Source organism: Procambarus clarkii, chromosome 73 (assembly GCF_040958095.1).
Source record: "Procambarus clarkii isolate CNS0578487 chromosome 73, FALCON_Pclarkii_2.0, whole genome shotgun sequence".
Classification (NCBI taxonomy): Eukaryota; Metazoa; Arthropoda; class Malacostraca; order Decapoda; family Cambaridae; genus Procambarus; species Procambarus clarkii.
This window is the reverse complement of record NC_091222.1, coordinates 24162533-24177088: the sequence shown is the minus strand read 5'-3', so window position 1 is coordinate 24177088 and position 14556 is coordinate 24162533. Positions and strand designations below refer to the sequence as shown.

General features: G+C 42.8%; 1 protein-coding gene across 2 annotated transcripts in view; it reads left to right on the top strand.

Moving 5' to 3' along the window:
• Nucleotides 1-12204, top strand: part of LOC123774181 (quinone oxidoreductase-like protein 2 homolog) — a 117329-nt gene extending 105125 nt beyond the window's left edge. For both annotated transcript variants that reach the window (XM_045768327.2, XM_045768326.2), the window contains exon 9: nucleotides 8586-12204. In XM_045768327.2, coding sequence (XP_045624283.1) covers nucleotides 8586-8736 — 151 coding nt within the window. In that variant the 3' untranslated portion in view covers nucleotides 8737-12204. The remainder of the gene's footprint in view (nucleotides 1-8585) is intronic.
• Nucleotides 12205-14556: the final 2352 nt, after the last annotated feature.

Genomic DNA, 14556 nt, shown 5'->3' with positions numbered 1-14556 from the left:
TGTGGGGTCTATTTTCTCCAATTCCACTTTCCATAACATGGCATTTATTCACATGAATTCCATTTGCCACTTGATGCTCCAAGCACTTATTTCATCTAAATAAATTTGAAGGGTATTACAATTGTCTGCATCTCCTATCTTTCCCAATATCTTAGCATCATCTGCAAACATGGTCATATAATTCTGTATTCCTTCTGGTAGATTGTTTATGTAGACGATGAACATTACTGGTGCAAGAACTGAACCCTGTGGTACTCCGCTAGTAACACTCCTCCAGTCAGATACATTGACTCTGATTACTGCCCTCATCTGTCTGTCAGTATGACAAATTTTTCATCCATGTCAGAAGTCTTCCTGTCACCTCCTCCAGCATGTTCCAGTTTCTAGAACAGCCTCTTGTGTGGTATTCTATCAAAAGCCTTTTTTAGGTTCAGATAGACACAGTTAACCTAACCACCTCTTTTCTGTAGTATCTCTATGGCTGTATCATAAAAACTAAGTAGATTTGTTACACAGGATCTTCCTGTTCGAAAACCATACTGTCTGTCCGTTATTATGTCATTAGTGTTAACCCATTTGACTTCAACTATTTTTCCTAGTGTCTTGACTACCACACTTGTTAATGACACGAGTCTATAATTTAGAGGTTCCTCTTTACAACCATTTTTATAAATTGGTACTGTGTTTGCCTTTTTCCATATATCTGCTAAGATTTCTGTGCACAAGGATGTCTGGAATATGTCTGTATGGATGTGTCATATTACAAAGTCCCATCAGTTGTGGAGTTATATTGGCCAACTGGGGACCAAAAGCCAGAACCTGGCCCTCTCAAAGAAGTGCAGAGGGCGGTGGCATTTAAGTATTAAGGTATTCACTTATGCCGTCCCTGGGCAAGACACCCAGAAAGTCGGTGAAACAAAACAAACCACTTCTGGCTTCAAATGAGACTACAGCCTCAAAAACTACCTGAAGAACTCGCCAAACTATGTAAACAAATGATTGAAAAGTCATGAAACTAATGCCAGCTCGTTTGCCCCACCTTCCCCACTTGTTTGATATGGAGGGAAGCGACCTGCTGTCAGCCAGCTGCTCCACCCTCTGATTTATTCTGATAGTAGCATGTGTCTTGTGATCTTCTCTGTCGCTCTGGCTCAAGTCTCTGCTTTCAGCTAAGTAGTGATTTTTGCCTTTGTGGCTGTTCCTGTACACTTTCATGTAGCGTGAGCCAGAAGTTAAGAGCGTTTCGAGCTGTATGTGCTCAGGGTTATCTTCTGTCAGCGCTCCTAAATTTCATTTTCACTTACATTTTCCCTTCACAGATTTCACTGCTTCTGTTATGCAGCATCTAGTCAGAGCTAGTCACAGTCACAACCAGTCAGAGGCAGCCATGGTCAAGTCACAGTTGGTCACCTCTGTCAGACCCACCTCTTTTTTTTTCTGGGGGAAGCCCCTTCAGGCTCCCTGAAGCAATTCCACTAATTCGGTGCCATACTACTAGGTGCCATCAGTCGGGGAGTTCTTATTTACTTTCCGGGGACAATGAGCCAGAATCTGTTCCCCTCAAAGAGGTGCACTATGGCACTATGAACACCTTACATTTAAAATTATTCATGTCTGCCACCACTAGGGAAAGCACCCAGAAAGTCAGCAAAGCAAAACAGACTACTGCTTGGTTAGAACGAGACTACAGCCTAAAAACTGCCTAAAAGAACTTCCCCAACATTGTAAACACGCTATCAAAAATTTGTGAAACTAGAGTGCGCTAGAATGCCCCACCTCCCCCCCTTGTTTGTGGGAATAGGGAAGCAGACCAGCTCAGCCTTCTCGCCAACAGTTCTAATTCTGATGTGTGCCTGGTCAGCCATTCAGTCGCTCTGGCTCCAGGTCAGGAGGGGGGGGGGGCTGGTGACTTAGTCATAAAATATTTATTTATCAACATATTTGGATGATTTTTTCACAACAATGAGGCCACAGACCACATAATTTCAATGGAATTTTTCGAAAATATTCAATTTCTAGTCAATATTTTTCATTTCCCAGCCCCTTAACACTTTCGCCCGGGCATGATGCAGCATTGTGTCATCCGTTTACTGGCGGTAATACCGGGGATGACGCAGCATTGCTTCATCCACTTTAAATAATCGCCAAAAATCAGGTTTTTTTCCGATTTTTTGGGGACTGGTTTTAAAATGTGCGCCGATGTCTTCCCATTTTCTTTGTTGAGCCTCGTGGCCCTCAGGCGGCTTGGCACACGCCGTGGGCCCATTGTCTTTGCTCCACTGTTGTGACCAATGTCGCCTACCCTCGCATCTCAAACGTGTGAGCATTTCGGCTATTTTCCGTGGCTATATTTCTTACTGCGGCTTTAGAAACTATCTACGCTTACTCCACGATGGATAGTAATCATGAACAAGGCCCTTCCAGGAAGAAAACTGCGAAAGAAAGGCTTGAAAAGGGCGGGAATTGGGAGTGTAGCAGGAAGGCGTCTGAGCGCTCACTCACGGCTAACGCATGGCCCGTCTTCAACTCGTCAGCGGTTGGAGCGTGACCAGGTTTTTTATTTTATATGCTAATGTTCCTCTAGAGAATTTTATTGTGAACCCATTGAGACCAAAATGAAAGACCTAGGACAAAAATTGAGGTGACCAGAGTGAAAATAGTGAAAACATTTTATCCCGTTTGCGCGTTCCCGGGTAACTCATTCGCACTTTCTCTGTTTGCTGCGGGTAATTAGCCGGGCTTTTGGAGTTTATATGCATTTAGTGTTGTAGAGAATTTTATTGCGAACACAATGATACCAAATTTAATCTCGTAGAAGGAGAATTGAGGTAACAAAGTTGAAGAGAGTATACACTTTTCGGAATTAACGCATGCTCCCATGGCACGCTGGGGCCCATATCGCACAGTTGAGGGGTGGCGCGCAGGGTGAGCGAAAGTGTTAAATCTATGGCCTCTTATTCTTGAAGTTCCAGGCCTCTGGAATTCTTCCCTATCAATTTTATCGATTCCCATTACTATTTTGTATGTAGTGATCATATTGCCTCTTTATCTGGGGGGAGCCCCGTCGGCTCCCCGGAGCTTTATCGGCTGATATGCTAATGTCAGACTTTGGCATCAGTCATGTGTATGGAGTTCTAGGGCCTACCGGGGACCACGAGCCAGAACCTGGCCCCCTCAGAGAGGCAAGGGGAGCAATGGCCTATAGAAACCCCCGTGTGGTTGGAAGCATTCTATGTCTGCCATCGACCGGGTCAAGCATCCAGAAAGGTAAGCATTCCAAAACAAACCCCTATTCTGGTGAAAATTGCTACCTAAGCCGAACTAGTGGATAGAACTCTTCAACAGAAAACAAGGAAACTAGTATGACGTCATACGTCACCGCGCCGCTGTCTGCGCAGCTCCCCCCTCCCCGGGAGGGGGAAGGGGGAGCCCTAGACCTCCCACGCCGGCTATCCACCCATCAGTTCTTCGGCTGATGTTATAGGCAACGGTTGTCTCGCCTCCTTGGGGGGTGCGTGGTGTCCGCCTCCCGGTTCTGTCCCTTTGACCTTCCTCTGTGGGTAGTTAGCTCCGGGGAGCCGACGGAGCTCCCCCCAGAAAACCAGCGTTGAATGTAATGAAACGCCATTTTCTGGGTGAGACCCGGAGGCTCCCCGGCAACCCTCCCTCCCTCCGGTCGGCGTTTTTCGCGTGTTTTGACATCCAGCCTCAGAACTGATGGGTGGATAGCCGGCGTGGGAGGTCTGGGGCTCCCCCTTCCCCCTCCCGGGGAGGGGGGAGCTGCGCAGACAGCGGCGCGGTGACGTATGACGTCATACTAGTTTCCTTGTTTTCTGTTGAAGAGTTCTATCCACTAGTTCGGCTTAGGTAGCAATTTTCACCAGAATAGGGGTTTGTTTTGGAATGCTTACCTTTCTGGATGCTTGACCCGGTCGATGGCAGACATAGAATGCTTCCAACCACACGGGGGTTTCTATAGGCCATTGCTCCCCTTGCCTCTCTGAGGGGGCCAGGTTCTGGCTCGTGGTCTCCGGTAGGCCCTAGAACTCCATACACATGACTGATGCCAAAGTCTGACATTAGCATATCAGCCGATAAAGCTCCGGGGAGCCTCCGGGTCTCACCCAGAAAATGGCGTTTAATTACTTTCAGCGCTGGTTTTTTATTCCATATTCTAGTTTTGGCATATTTAATGCTTCTAACCTCTCCTTGTAGCTATTGTCCTTCAGTTCTGGGAACCATTTAGTTGCATGTCTTTGTACCTTTTCCAGTTTGTTGATGTGCTTCTTAACACTTTCCTGGATTTTCGACTTGGAATTACGGCGTTTTCCCTAACCGCTTGTCGGATCACAACGTAAATTTACGGTGCGGTTTAAAATATTTGTAAAAAATCCAGTTTAAATCCGATTTACTTGGGGTTTGTTTCAAACTCCGCTCCATGAAATTCCCGTTCTCTCGGGTAGGCCGCAAGTCACGTCGGCCTACTGGGTCACGTGACAGGCCGTGACCCAGTGATCCGTCACGTGATCGGATCTCTCTCCCCTCGGCCGCCAAACTCGCACGTTTTCAAGGAATATTACCCGTTTGTGTGTGTTTATAACCCACTAAATTCATCAATAATGGATCCAGCACCAGGCCCAAGCGGTGTTTCGGCTACAGGAGCCTCAGAATCAAGTGGAAAAGACAGGATTACCGCCATCTATAGGAGGTTTGCTGGTATGAGGCTCACTCCCACCAAGATTCCCAATGTCTTGGATGCCTTTGATCAAGCTGAAAATGAACGAAGTGATGCAGAAGGTGAGGATGTAGAAGAATTTGAAATTGGGGGCCGTAGACCCCTTGGGGATGACTCAACAGAGGATGAGACTGAAAGCCAAACTGAGGAGGAGGAGGAGGGGGCTAGTTGCGGGCGACAAGCGAGTTGTCTCTATGATTACCAACCTACACAATGCAGACACAAAGAAAGTTCAGAAAAGAAAACGAGTTCGCAGGGCAGATGGAACAGTCAGACTACAGCAGGTTGTGGTGAACAATCCACAGGCAATTGTTGACTACAATAAGTTCATGAAGGGTGTTGACCACTTTGATCAAATGGTAAAGTATTACCATTTCGCCAGGAAATGTCACAAGTGGACCAAGAAAATAACATTTTATTTCTTGCAAATGGCATTGCAAAACGCTTATGCATTGTACAAGGCCAACACAGATGATCGAAGGAAACTAACTCTGCTCCAGTTCCATGAAGTTGCTATTTGGTCTTTATTGAAATTTGACAAGGCAGAGTGGCCTGCAACAACTACACCATCTCCACATCTAGTTCATGCTCCAGACATAAATGATGACACTGGTCCTGTGTATCCTGCTGCTGACCCGTCAACACCTGGCCTGTCGGGTGTGAGGCACCCTCTCTTCACGTCTACACCTAGTGCTGAAGCTGAATCTGATGAAGATAATTCATATTCCACATTAGTGTTTGAAAACAATAGTGAGAGCGACGATTCAGGCAGTAGTTTATTGCCAACCCAGAGACAACAGCGACGTGTTGTTATAGCAGAGACTCGTCTGAACTATAAATTGAAACATGAGCTGGTAAAAATCCCCAAACGTCGCAGGTGTGAAGTGTGTGCAAAGTCGGGTATCAGGAAGGAAACTGGTATAGCGTGCAAGACATGCGATGTTCCACTTTGCGTCATACCTTGTTACACCACTTATCACAGGAAAAGGGTGTATTGGATGGACAAGAAATAACCACCCGCACCAGCTTCACTCCACCTAGGAACATCTGTTGAGCAACTTCAGGAATCAGTACCTGAAGGAGGTGGAGTGGAGATAAAATGCTCAACTTATTTTACTACAATCGTCTTTGCTTTGGTAAGTACACATAATTGTTTTAGATTGTTTCAGTATTGTAGTCTATTTTCTTAGGAATATTTTGATACCTAAATGAGAACTGTAGCACGAAAACTAAAGTAAGTATACACGAAACAAGAGAAACTTTTTTGTGGGTGTTGTGGGTGTTGCGGGTGTGAGTTGGAGTGTCAAGAGCGGGTTCCGGTTGTGTGTTTTCCGTCATCTCTACAGCTGTGAATTCCAAGGAATTGTATTTGATATGCATATGTCTGTGTTGGGAATTTTATTCCGAACACTATACAAAAAAAAAAAAAAACGGTGTGAAACAAGTATAAACTTGAAAAACATGAGCAAAGTAAAAACTTTTGACGCTCACGGGTACAAACACGCGTAAGATTTTATTCCCCGTAAATTTATTTGACGCTGTGTTGGCCAACTCTACCCATGTTCTTATAGAACTTTCTATTGCGAACACATTGCTATAAAAATGAAATACGTAGCTCCAGAAATAATGTCAGGACAGTGAAATAAGTATAAACTTTCAAAGCGCTGCATCACACCAGTGTCGTCCCTGCTGAAATCACGGCTAACGCTTCGCCCAGTTCCCACACTCGTGCGGGTCACCCCCTACCATAATTAGACATTGATAGGCATATGTCTGGGTGGGGAATTTTATTGCGAGTTCAGTGATATCAAAATGAGCGCTGTAGGATGACTGTGAGGCTGGCAACAAATGAAAGAGTATGAACATTTACTTCCTGTTTGGGTGTCACGGCGAGTCATCTTCGTGTTTATTTACTTCGTGGTGGGATACCAAATGCTTGGGTGACATTTTATGCATATGATCTTGTAGAGAATTTTATTGCCAACGCATTGATACCAAAATGAAAAACGTAGCTCGAGAATTGATGTTAGGAGCGTGAAAAGATTATAAACTTTTTTGTGTTTACGCTTGAGCGCCCAGAACGCCGCGCGCACAACCCGCTTTTTTTTCGAGCTAGTGCCGCGCGCACTAAAGTGTTAATTAAGATGCTCCATACAGCTCCAGCTACATATTCCAGCTTTGGAATATGTAGCCCTTTGTGCCGCCAGTTCTGCCTCGTTGGCTGACTTGTAGGTTGATCCAGTATTCTGGGTCTCCTGTTCCAAGGCTTTTTCTTCCTGGGTCATCCGTAGTGTTTTTTCGTTGGCCAGCTTGTGGCCATTCCTCCCGTTTGTGGGGTTTGGAGGTTTGTTGTTTTTTTGGCTGTCCTCGCTACCCTGTCCTAGACCGCTGTTTGGGCATGGGGGTTTCTAGTCATCCAAGGTTTGGGCACCTCTGTTTCCTGTTGGGGTGCCCGGGCCTCGGCGGCCTTTTGTGGTCTTGGCTGACCATTGTCAGCCAAGCGTCTCTCATCTTCTTTGTTGTGTTGGCGGTTCTCCCTACTCCTTGATGCTTGCTCTTTGACTCTTCTCCATGGGTAGTAGCTTCAGGGAGCCATAAGGAGCTACATCCAGAAAACCAGTGTTGCATATAATGAAACCTCAATTTCTGGGCGAGCCCTGTTGGCTCCCTGACACTCCCTCCACGTCATCTGGAGGTTTGCATTATTGTCCAACTGAGGGTAGAGCAGCTGGCTGACCCACGTTGCCTCCCTCCTTTCCTCAAATGAGGGACTAGGTGGGTTGAATGTGCTGGCACTAGTTTCATGAAATTTTGATCATTTTCTTACATTGTTAGGGAGTTCTGGAGGCTGTGGTCTTGTGGCCAGCACTGATTTGTTTTGTTTTGCTGAGTTTCTGGGTATCTGCCTTGGTGGTGGCATAAATGAATAACTTAATACATAAATGCCATTGCTCTCTTCTCCTTTGTGAGGGAGGGGGAGGGGGAACCAGGTTATGGCTTTTGATCTCCGATAGGCCGTAGAACTCTGTGACTGATGGGACCTAGTAAACACAAGTCATAGTAGATGCACAATCAGACATTGTAGCCAGGTAGCCACCAGGGCTTGCACACAAATTGGCATTTCATTACTTTTAACACTGGATTTTTTACTCAGAGTAAGTGTAGGATTATTTATGTGTTTGACTTTTGAGTGGTTCACTTTAGTTATGTGGAGATAAAAAATTGACCTATAATTCCTTTGCTTTTTGAGTGGGGGGGGGGGGGGGGGAAGATTCTGAACCAGACTCCTGTTAAGTGTTAAGCCAAGAGTCTCGGGAGCCTCACATTTGGTAATTACCTAAGTAATTACCCAAGTGTAGTTACAGTATGAGAGCTACGCTCGTGGTGTCCCGTCTTCCCAGCACTCTTTGTTATATAACGCTTTAAAATTACTGACGGTTTTGGCCTCCATCACCTTCCCACCTAACTTGTTCCAACCGTCTATCACTCTGTTTACAAAAGTGAATTTTCTTATATTTCTCCGGCAGCTTTGTTTCGTTAGTTTAAGTCTATGGCCTCTTGTTCTTGAAGATCTGGGTCTCAGGAATTCTTCCCTATCAATTTTATAGATTCCTGTTACTAAAATCATTTTGAGGCAATGGAGTGACTTGAACTCTCGTTCTGGTGATTCCCAGACGCCTGCCCTAACTGACTCGACTTCGGTAGCACAGTGGTGGCAGCGTTGTGATGCCAGTGCTGTTCACACCAGGGAGTTATTGAGGTGTTACACACAAAGTAACATTTCATTACAATCTAATTCTGAGAATAATAGAAAATATACACCTTAAAAAAAATTTTGTTTCATTTTCAGACAAGCGGTGGAGGATGTGATAGATATGCAGGAAATGGGACTTATCAAGCCACATATTTCTGCCTTATTCAAGCTTGAGGATTCCAAATTAGCATTTAACTTTATGAAAGAAAGAATGTCTACAGGAAAAGTGGTGCTTGAAGTTCAGTAAAGGAATCTTAAAAATTAAACTGTTTTTCATAGGTTACCATATATTCTTGATTACATTATTCCATCAGTGCCTCTTGCCAAATGTTCTGCAGCTCCTGCTTATTCTGTGATCCCTCTAAGCTTGTGCAAGTTTAATCTTTCCAAAGATTGTTGCATCATTAATTTTTAATCTGAAAAAGAAGACATGTGCCTATGGAACAGGATACTTGAATTTCCTAGATAAGCGATTACAGTATATCATTAGCAGAGAATAAAATACTTTCTGGTTGGTGAGAGAGAGAAAGAGAAAATTGTAACTTTTGTGGTCAAATATCTGAATGTGATGATGTTTTGTATTGGATTGGACACCTGCATAGTTCTTATCAAAGAGCATTTGGACTCAACAGTAAACACCAGTAACCTCATTGCAGAACAGTACCTTGTTTGTCCATCATTGTACAGCTGAACGTATACAAGTAAAATGTTATATACTTTATATATTTTGCCTTTGGGTTTTACAGTAAATAATTATTTTCAGATTGTAGCATCTAATGTAAATTATTAATGTAAGCCATATGTATAATAAAACAAAAGCAAAAAATTACTATTTTTATTAATTAGATGTTTAACCCCTGCACTGCACCTTTAGGTGCTCTGAGAGATGTGCTATTTTTTTTTTAATTAGGCTATATTTTAATGTTTTTTTAATGTTTTCATTACTCTTTGTGTTTTTAAATGAAAATAGTTGAGTTTGGAAACATTTTGACATTAAATTTACCTGAATATTTATAAAAACAACAAGAATATGTGTTTTAAAATTGCCCCAAGAAGTTTTTGCTGAAACCAGGTGCGCAGTGCAGGGGTTAAGTATTACTAACCTTTACACAGCGGTTATTGTCATTCGTTGACTGACAGGGTAATGCGGTTATCGTTATACATCAATTTAAACAATTATTGTCTGGGTTTTACATGTATGATGCAAATATGGATATTATAGTTCTATGTGGATGTAATGGAGTTTACCTTGACCCATGAAAAAAATCCTGTTACCATTTCATGGATATGTGTGCTAGGAGGAGCCTGCCATCACGTGTAATTACCCAAGTGTAGTTACATGATGAGAGTTACGCTCGTGGTGTCCCGTCTTCCCAGTACTCTTTGTTGTATGGCGATTTGAAACTACTGATGGTTTTGGCTTCCATCACCACCTCATTTAAGGTGTGTGCCACATTGGTGACAAACACCTTTTTCAATTTATACTCTCGCCCATATGGTGCCAATTAGGCCCAATGTCATCGTCCAGAGCTTAACACCATTGTATATTATGTTCATATCCTTTTTACTACTGTATACTCTCTATGACTGTAATGGTAAACCAATTAACAACTAAAAAATGTGTTATGGAAACAATTGTGTTAAGAGATTTATCAGGTTATTCAACATGCATACTCTTGTAAATGGAGAGAAGCCAGTGATAATTCTGTGAAACATCCGAGTATAACACAGGGAGCGTCAGACACACCCACCATACACCCTTCCAGAGCACTCCACCCAGTGAAACAATAATTACTGTCAGTGGAACCTCGGTCTACGAATTTAATTCGTTCCGAGAGACGGTTTGTATACCGGAACTAATTTTCCCAAGAGAAACAACATAAATTGGATTAATTCATTCCACACACCCAAAAATATTTACTTAAAAATACATTTTACACAGAATACTATTATTTTGTATATACCTTGAGGACTCTTCTTGGTGCATTGAAGATGGTAAGGAGAGGTGGTGTTAGTGTTTGGAAGGGGGTCCCCCCGTTCCATTATAACATCAGGCAGTGATGACATTTCTGGGGTACTCTCTCTCCTACATTTTGCTGGCATACCACTAGGACCTGGTTGTGGCTCATTGCTTGTTTGTCTTACTAAGAATCTGTCTATAGACACTTGTTTTTTCCTACGTTTCAACACATGTCTGTAGTGAGACATCACATCCTATCACATCAACATAAAGTGTTTGTCTTCTTTGTTTCGTGATTGCTGTTACACCTATTACCACTTTAGCACTCATAGTTTCCTTTTTCTTAGCAATTAAGGTGCATATCGTTGACAGATTTGTTGTACTGCCTAGCTACATCAACATACCATATCATACCGCATACCATTTTCATGTTTATGGACAATCTCTTGTTTTTCCTTTATAGTCATCCTCACAACTATTTTCTTATGTTGAACTTTACCACTGACTTTTTTGGGGCCCATGGCATGATATGTAATAAGAACTTTTATGTTCAGAAACCCCCCCCCCCAAAAAAAAAAGCAGAAAAACAATTAAATTCTTCACAAAAAAATCAAGCGTGGTCAACACTAGTCGGGATACACTGGTAAAGTGAGCGGCTCACTTTACACTCTGGCGGCTCCCAGAGTGAGGAGCCGCCCGCTGGGCAAGGCGGAGCATGGACCAGCCCAAATGGGGGAGTCCACTCTCACAGTATGTAGAGATCAAAGAGATGGTAGGTGCGAACATAGTGTGTGGTTATTTTCATATATGTGTTTAAGGGGAAACATTTTTATTGGCGTGTCAATGGGTTGCAAGTTTGTCTTTGAAAGGAGCTGCTGAGAGAACTTCGAGGCCAGTAGAGGAGGATTCAGTGGATGGAACTCCAAGGCTATTGAAGAAATACTGAGCTCTGTGGAAGAGCAGACCCCATAGTGAGGAGTTGGACCTCAAGCTGTGAGAGGAGAAGCAGTGGAGTTTACATGCTTTTGATACCAGTGGTGAAGCACCATTTCTGATCAAGGAAGACTTCATGGTGTAGCAGCCAGGAGCGCTGTGGAGGACCCTGGTAGAAGTGGTGAAGCACCACTGTTGCTCAAGGTGCAACAGCCTGGAGGAGCTGCGGAGGATCCTGGTTGATAAACCCGGATGAACCTGAAGATATCAGGGTAGTGAGCTTCCAGATGTGGAAGGGAAGTTCTGGTTGATTACTTGTATGGAGTTGGTAGAGTGTTTGGTTGTCATTAGCGTGCAAGACGCAGTGAAAGGTGAGTGATTGTTTGTCATTTTTGTGCCAAGGAGTACTTATACTGAAGTATAGAGTTACAGTCGTAGGCTGGATTACCTGCAGAGACATACATATGTGTTCTAGGACTGATAGGGTAATCGATTGATCATTGTTGTATATCAAGGAATATTTATACTAATATTTATGTTATTGCAGTCATACGCTGGTTTTCCTTGCACATGTTTACAGATACATATTCTCTTGCTGATAGTGCAACATTGTGTTATAAGACTTGACCTACTTGAGGAGGTTGGTAGTATTAGGTGGTGAATCAGAGATAGGATACCACTTGATAAGCAGATGATAGAGTTCTGATGGTGTTGGAGTGCAACCTGACTGAAATAGCATAGTGTAGGATTCATTATTATTATTATTATTATATGTGTGTATGTATTGTGTATGTGCTTTGTCCAGTAAATGTATTAAAATTTGCTGGTGTTTGCCCTTGTCCTAGTGAGGCTTCCCAGGAAGTAGGAAAGGAGAGAGAGAGAGAACCAAGAACCACGGCTGTGGACAGGATAGAACGGAATAATAAGAAGTCAAAGGGGATTGAGGAGATCATATCACATAAGGAGAGAGTGGGGAGTCACAGCGGTTCGAGTGAGTGTGTGCACGTGACAACGAGGCTAAGTGTTAGAGCCGCATCCCCTAAACGTGTGACATTGAGCCCCTCTCCAAGAGTCAGAAGCGCCCAGGATGATCTCCTGGTAAAGTATAAGCACTCTACCGAGTTTTGGGTTGGGTTGTCAATAAAGAAGGATCAACGACAACACCCAAAAACAATAAAGTTCTTGTTACGCAACCTGTCATTATCCTTGCAGCTATAATCTCAACTTTGTCTTCTTCTTTAAAAGTTAGGTCTTCTGTCATGATTACCTCCTTTTACGTTATTTTTTCTTTCAATAGTGTGGCTTGGCTGTATTTTACATGTCGTTTCTGCTTTCATGTTTTAGCTTTTCCGTAGTGCAGTAATTGGAAATTATCCTCACTGAATATCACGTTATTTTCTGTGGACTATTGAAAGACTTGATTAACATCATATAGGAAGTTTGTTGTGTCCTCCAGGTCGTCTACTCATGAAAATTCTAGTGTCATCTACAAAGGATGATACAGTACTGTAGCTTGTATCCTTGTCCATGTCTGATATGAGGATGAGGAAAAGTACAGGGGCAAGTACAGTACCTTGGGGGACTGAGCTATTCACAGTGGATGATTCAAAAGTTATTTTGACTATTACACTCTGGGTTCTGTTTGTTAGGAAGTTAAAGATCCTTCTCCCTACTTTGCCAGTAATTCCTTTTGTGCGCAATAACCCCATGGTCACATTTGTAGAAGGCTTTTGCGAAATCTGAGTACAGTATATTACATCAATGTTTTGTTTGTCTTCCATGGCATCTAAGGCCATGTCATAGTAGACTAACAACTGGAGAGGCCGGAGCAACCTGTTATGAACCTATGTTGTCCAGGAGTTATGCAAACACTGTGATAAATTTTGGAGTTATGCAGACACTGTGATTCCATTTTTTTTTATCTTCTTGGCAGTCTTTCAAATGATGACCAAACCACACATCAGAAGAAGGAGAATGATGTTTTAGTCCATCCTAAATCATTATAATGTGTAACAGGACTGAAATGTCGTCATTTCTTTATCTTCTGATGTGTGGTTTGGTCATCGTATCTTCACCCATGTTATTGTGACTCCCCGCGCTTTAAAAAAAAATTTATTATGTGTAACGTTAGGGTTGTTCGTCAATATTTTTTTGCATCAGTTTTACTGCCTCCTTTGTGAAGTGGCACGATCTCTGTTGTTTTAAGTATGTCAGGAATAATAGTATCTAGGCTCTGTTTCCAAAGTAAACTTTGGGCCTGTGACAATAGTTTTTTTTTGCAATTCTTGATGAATATAAAATTTCAGGAGTCCGGGCTTGATGCAGAGTGCTATCCACGGTTACGTCAGATAGGCTCAGGGTAGAAGACAGGCTACAGTAGGCTCAGGGGTAAGGGATAGGCTAGAATAGGCTCAGGGTAAGGGATGAACAAAAGGCACCAGAGCCGAGGCGAAACCCAGTACGGTGCAGAGTACAGTATCAAGATAATGAAGAGGCGGAGGAGTAAGCGAGACAGCCATAATTGAGCTTAGACAGCACAAGAGAGGAGTGCAGATAAAGGAATGTGCGTTTATCAGCTTCCCAAGAAGTACTGGACAAGACTTTAAGTAAAGTAAGAGCCTTTGAGTATTCAACTTGTAGGTAAGATATATGAGGTGACTAAGACAATCCCGGAGTCAATGGTCAACCCAAAAATTTAGCAGAATCTATATACAGTATACAGAAGGGATCTACCACAGAGTGACAATGGTGAACGAAGAATGATCTGCTTCCAAGTAAAAGTCATATCAGAAGTTCAGTTGTAGAGAACTTGAAACCATGATTGATGGCCCAAGACAACCCAGCATCGGTCACAAGTTAAAGCTGTTGTTGGAGGAAAGGAGCGTCATCAACCTGACAGCAGAGAGTAAGATCAACATAGAGGGTTAACAAAATATCTGAAGGAAGAGGAAGGATCCCTTCCTCCCTATAGTAGATCCCTTCTGTATACTGTATATAGATTTATAGATTCTGCTAAATTTTGGGGTTGACCATTGACCATTTAGGGCAACTAGAAAAAAAAAGTAGTGCTCAAATGCTACTTTGGTGAACACCTTTATACTGTTGAAAGGAGTTTTTTTTTTTTTTGAGATATATACAAGAGTTGTTACATTCTTGTACAGCCACTAGTACATG